The sequence below is a fragment of the Diospyros lotus genome, chromosome 13, assembly GCF_014633365.1.
Source record: "Diospyros lotus cultivar Yz01 chromosome 13, ASM1463336v1, whole genome shotgun sequence".
NCBI lineage: Eukaryota > Viridiplantae > Streptophyta > Magnoliopsida > Ericales > Ebenaceae > Diospyros > Diospyros lotus.
Window position 1 is genome coordinate 26,532,671 of NC_068350.1, and position 5,680 is coordinate 26,538,350.

Genomic DNA, 5,680 nt, shown 5'->3' on the forward strand with positions numbered 1-5,680 from the left:
TTGATATTTTCAAATTTTATTATTTATTATTTTATATTAAATTTTACTTAATAATTTAACTAAATCAAATAGATATTAGGATAATTTTAACTTAACTTAATTTAATTTAATTACATTATTTTTTATGTAAAGAGTGTCTTGACTATCTTAAGAAAGTTCAAGAATTGATTTGGAGAAAAATAAAAATTCAAGAGGTGTCTCACCTAAAGACCTTAAATTTAGAGAGTGTATCATCAATTTATTTAATTTTATTAATAATAGAGGGAACTATGTGCTAATTTTGAAAGTTTTAAGAACTAACTAGATGAATTTTAAAATTCATGAGGTGGGAGAGGAACAAAATTCAAGAAATGCAACATAGTTTACCCTTTTTATAATGGCTAGATTACCAAAGAGGTAGGAATTATTAGTTTAATTTTCATTCTAAATTAAAATTTTAATTTTGAGAATATAACTCTTGTACAGTCTCCCATCGCTCGTGTTCTCAATTTCAATAGAAGAGCTAAATCTTAGGTAAAAATTTTATTTCACTACGCAGAACAAGGAGTTGAACATATGATCTACCAATTCAATAGTAGACTAAAACTTAGTCTTTAATTTCAATTATGGAAACACAATTAGTGTTTACTAGACATTGACGTGGCCAAAGAAAGAAAAGAAAGAAATGAAAAGAAAAAAAGTATTAAAAAATTGGTGGCAACGAGTGACCTTTTATAGCCAACAGTCAAATCTTGATTTAATACAAAAAATAGTAGCCACGATGATGGTTGATTTTAGAGTTAGGTTACCAATAGGAAATTAGAATTTCATTATGTTTTTAGGTGATAAAAACTTGTCATGTTGTTGATCAAAACATTTAACAGAACTTGTTATATTAGTATTTGTTGTTACTCAGTTATAACAATAAATTTATAATACAAGTGAGATGCGAGTGATCTAACAAGATGGATATGAGTCTTCTAAACTAAGTAACTCAATAAGTTGGGTATGAGTCTTTTGAACTGAGTGACCCAATAAGTTGGATGACGAGAGAATCTGAAAGTGGAGAGAGAGTCTCAAAATGATGAGAGTGTCCCAAAGCTAATAGAGAATCCCAAAGTGACAAGAGATCTATTGAAAAAGAAGCAAGTTAGGGGTAGGTTATCCGTGGACCCTTTGATACTTAAATCAATCTCTGAATGAGTTGAGAGCAAAAAAAGATCTTTAAGAATCATGGTAAGCATACTTGAGCAAGAAGGTGTCCCTTCTATTTATAGAAGGGCAAAGGATTGGCATGTTGCATACAACTCACCTCTTTCAACAGGCCATATTGGGGGTCATCCTAACCAATTGAATCGTGGCTCTTGGGTGGCATTCGATTATGTGACCTAATTACTCAATTATTTGGCACCCAACTCACTTGGTTATTTGGCATCCAAGTGACTTGGTTAGGCACAAGTTAGCAAGTTGAGCGTAAGGCACTTGGTTGGGTAGTTACTTGAGTATGGCAAGTTTGCTTAGCATGGCTTGACACGGCTTGGTTGTTGAGCTTGGTCATGCCTTGGCATGGCTTTTTAGATCTCGGTCATGCCTTTGCACATGGCTTGCGAGGTCTTGCATGGTGGTCTTTTCGGTTATAATCAAAAGACTTGAGTCTCTCGATTGTTGGCTTCGGCATGGTTTAAGGCCTTGGCACACATCACTCGATTTGGGGCAAGTCTTTTGATCAAGGTAGTGGCAAGGTACTCAATTTTGGTGCATTCACTCGATTGGGTAATGGCAAAGCATTGGTGTCGAGTGCATAGGTGCAAAGTCTCCCGGTGCCACATGGCCTTTTTCGCTCCTACTATGTACCCACTTATTGTCTGTATGCATGCTGCGCTTGTTTATTGTTGTTCCTCATTGTGCTTGTCCCACTTAGGCTTTACTTACCATATGTGGCATGGTTACATGTCTCTTGACTCTTTGAATGCTGAAGGACCTCATTCAGCTACTCAAGTACTAAGCGAGTATCACTCGACTAACTCTTGCCTTTCGACCCATTTCACTTCTTCTCATGACGGGCTCACCCCATGCATTGTGGGCCCACTCCACTCCATTGTACTTAGCTCAATTATTTGGGCATAAGAGTATTTAATAATAGAATGTGATGGTTGTAAGTGATAATCTAAAATTAAAGTTAAATTAAAAATTAAATATTCTAACTAATAAAATTAAGAGTAATGCTAGCTATTGCCTTTAGAGTAATTGTTAAGAGACAATAAATATATTTTATTTATAGATAAGATGCATTTATTATATTTTATTTTTAATTTTTAAATAATTTTATTAGTTAATTAAATAATTTAAAACAAGATATATTTATTATCAACTAATAAAATTATTTAAAAATTAAAAATAGAAAACAATCAATACACATTATGAACAAAATACATTTAACCTTAAATTACCTTAAAGTTAAAAATTGTGAAAGTTAAATATTTTTTCCATTAATGTAGTTATTTTGGTAATTAAATTTTAAAAGAATACAAAAGAAAGCACTATGAGTTTGCGGAATATATTATTGCCTGGACATTTGACAAGATCAAGAAAAGCAAAGATGATTGCCCGCGGCTTCCGTTGCAACGTTGTTATTTATCCCAAACTGAAGGGGCAACAACGTAAATTTTCTGTACCAATTCGCTTTCAGTGGGGCTCCGCGTGGCCGCAGCCTATCCTCCTCGTCTTTCCCCATAGCCCCGTTGTTATTCTCTCTCTCTCTCTCTCTCTCTCTCTCACACTGGTCTAACCGTTTTCCGCCTTTGGCTAAATCCGGTGACGGGAAAAAAAGAGAGAGAAGGGGATTCCGATGAGCAACAATAGCAGTGAAAAACCAGAGTGATTGTCGCCTTCAGATCACCGCCATACTCCCAGTCATGTTGTCTTCCCGTTTTGCCCTTCTCATTTCCCGATTGCCCCTCCACCGCACCCTCGTCGGAGCTAACCACACCTCCGCCCGCTTCTGCTCACGCTAATCCCCCCCCCCCCCCCCCCCCTTTTCCCCCCATATTTACCTTCTCTCCGAGTTTCTTACCCCAGATTCAGCTTTTGCTTCACAACGGAGACGTCGTACATAGAAATGCATCAAAGAATGACTATGATGGAGCCTAAGCCAGGGCTACTGAGGAACATAGTGGGGCGGCTCTTCTTGTTCTGTGTTCTCATAATCGCCACTCGATTCGCCTACGTCGTCACCATCCGAGGTGAGTCCTGCGACCTTGGCAATTTCTGCTTCTTCTCCATCCCGGATAATTTCAATCTCTTCACCACCGCTTCCGGCCTCTCTTCCTCCGCCATCATCGCGAACAAGGCCGTTCCGGCCAAGCCCAACCCTCGCGATCTCTGGAACACCAAGAGCTTCCGGAAGTCCGTGCAGTTCTACTCGTCTGTGTTCCAGGATCTGATATCCGAGGGCTTTCTCTCGCCCAAATCCAAGTCTCTCTGCCTCGAAACGCCCAACGGCGAGGAGGTCTTCGCGTTGAAAGAGATTGGCGTGTCCGACTCCGTCGGGATTTACAAAAAGGCATCGAAGCCGTTGGTGATTTCAGGGAAGGCGATTCGCCAACCGTTTGAGGACAACACTTTTGACTTCATATTCTCCGGCGTTGGCGGGCTCGACAAGTCGCCGAAGGCGGGGGAGTTCGCTGCCGAGGTAGCCAGGACGCTTAAGCCCGAAGGGTTTCTCGTCGTCCACACGGCGTCCAACGATACATATAGTTTCAATTCGTTTATTGATTTGTTCAATTGCTGTAAATTTGTTCGGTCCCGTGACGTCGACGGCTTTGTTTCGTCGGCCACACCACGTGTTCGTGAAATTGTCATGATGAAAGAACGCAAAATTCGTCGCCATGGGTCCTCGAAACCCGATGGTAAATCCCTGAATAAGTGCCCTGTTCCGGGGTATAAGCAAAAGTTGGTCCGGAATGCTGAGCGGCTGATAGAAGAAGAGCCACTAAAACCATGGATTACTCTAAAGAGAAATATAAAGAACATAAAGTACCTGCCTTCAATGGCTGATATTAACTTCAAGCCAAGATACGTGTATGTAGATGTTGGTGCTCGTAGCTATGGCTCAAGCATTGCCAGTTGGTTCAAGAAACAGTACCCGAAACAGAACAAGACCTTTGAAATCTTTGCAATTGAGGCAGATAAAGCTTTTCACGAGGAGTATAGGCAGAAGAAAGGGGTGACATTGTTGCCGTACGCAGCGTGGGTGAAGAATGAGACATTGTTCTTTGAGGTTAATCATGATCCGGGTAGAGAAAAAGAGGAGAAAGAAAATGGGAGAGGAATGGGTAGGATCAAACCAGTTCAATCATCAACTGCTGTTGTAGGCAACGTCGATAAGATTCAGGGGTTTGACTTTGCAAATTGGTTAAAGAGCATTGTGTCGGAGAAGGATTTTGTGGTGATGAAGATGGATGTGGAAGGGACTGAATTTGACCTGATACCAAGGTTGTTTAAGACTGGAGCAATTTGTTTGATTGATGAAATCTTTCTTGAATGTCACTATAACAGGTGGCAGAGATGCTGCCCTGGTGAGAGATCACCTAAGTATCAAAAAACTTATGGGCAATGCTTGGAGCTGTTTACTTCTCTGAGAAAAAGTGGAGTTCTTGTTCATCAATGGTGGTGACACTGGTACAAACAATTACATAGTTGTGGAACTTTACTTTTTCTTTTTCTTTCTCTTTTCAACATAGGCTGTTCTTCCATTTACATCAAACACGTTTATTTTTTTTAGTTTTTATTTTTCTTCATAGTCCATTTTCATGTTATCCAACCTCATTGTGCACTACACGTTAGACCGTTCATTAATATCTCACTTCAGCTTATGCCCTCCTATCAGCTCTTAAGATATGTGTCGTTATTATTGGTAGATATGTGTCGTCATTATTTGTACTTTTATCATGGTTTACTTGGTGAATGTTGGCATAGATTTAAATGTACCTTCCAGCTTCGTGGCCACTGTTGTGTTGCTCCATCCTCAATATTTCAGATTTAGATGTGCATTGGTGTTCTTCTATTTTAGCTCTTGACGAGAAAGAAAGAAAATTGCTTGGAATGTTATTTTCTTTCAATATGCTCGAAAGGCATCATAAAAGTTTGATTTTTTTCATACAGCTGCCTATGCATGTCAGTTATAAACTTATACAGAATAATTACTTAGCTCTAGGATAGTAGAAGTGAGAACTGAAGTATGAACCTTTTCTTCTTGTTTGGAATTAAAATGTGCCGGTGTCCATGCTACATGGGCTCTTCTGAAATTGTGAATTACTGCATTGGATATTTAGACAATTGAGATAGAATGTGGAAAATGCCCCACAGGTTAGTTGGACGTGGACTCTATAATGATGGTCACCACAAATAACATTTTTTTCTTTATTTTGTTTATAAAAGTATATAAAACCCCATTTAATGGGATTAAGGCTAGTGATTGTTGTTGTTCTTCTTGTTTAAAAAAGTGTATAAAACTCTCATTCTGTGCACAATAAATTAATCTGCAAACAAGATTTTACTATAAAAAAAAATAAATAGGATTTAAACAGGACAAAATTTATTCATATGCTTGTATCAGTGGACATTAGAATCAGGTAACTGCACTTGAAACACATAGCTGTACCTGGCATGTTTCATCAAGTACATTAAACAAAGTGCAATC

General features: G+C 38.6%; 1 protein-coding gene across 1 annotated transcript; it reads left to right on the forward strand.

Annotated features, from left to right (window-relative positions):
* Nucleotides 1-2,677: 2,677 nt before the first annotated feature.
* On the forward strand, nt 2,678-4,878 carry LOC127789145 (uncharacterized). The gene has a single exon (XM_052317944.1). The coding sequence runs from the start codon at nt 3,098-3,100 to the stop codon at nt 4,652-4,654; it is 1,557 nt and encodes a 518-aa protein (XP_052173904.1). The 5' UTR covers nt 2,678-3,097; the 3' UTR covers nt 4,655-4,878.
* The last annotated feature ends 802 nt before the right edge of the window (nt 4,879-5,680 follow it).

What these genes read in the sequence shown, in the direction of transcription:
- LOC127789145 (XM_052317944.1), top strand. Translation starts at nt 3,098, where the DNA reads ATGCATCAAAGAATGACTATGATGGAGCCTAAGCCAGGGCTACTGAGG.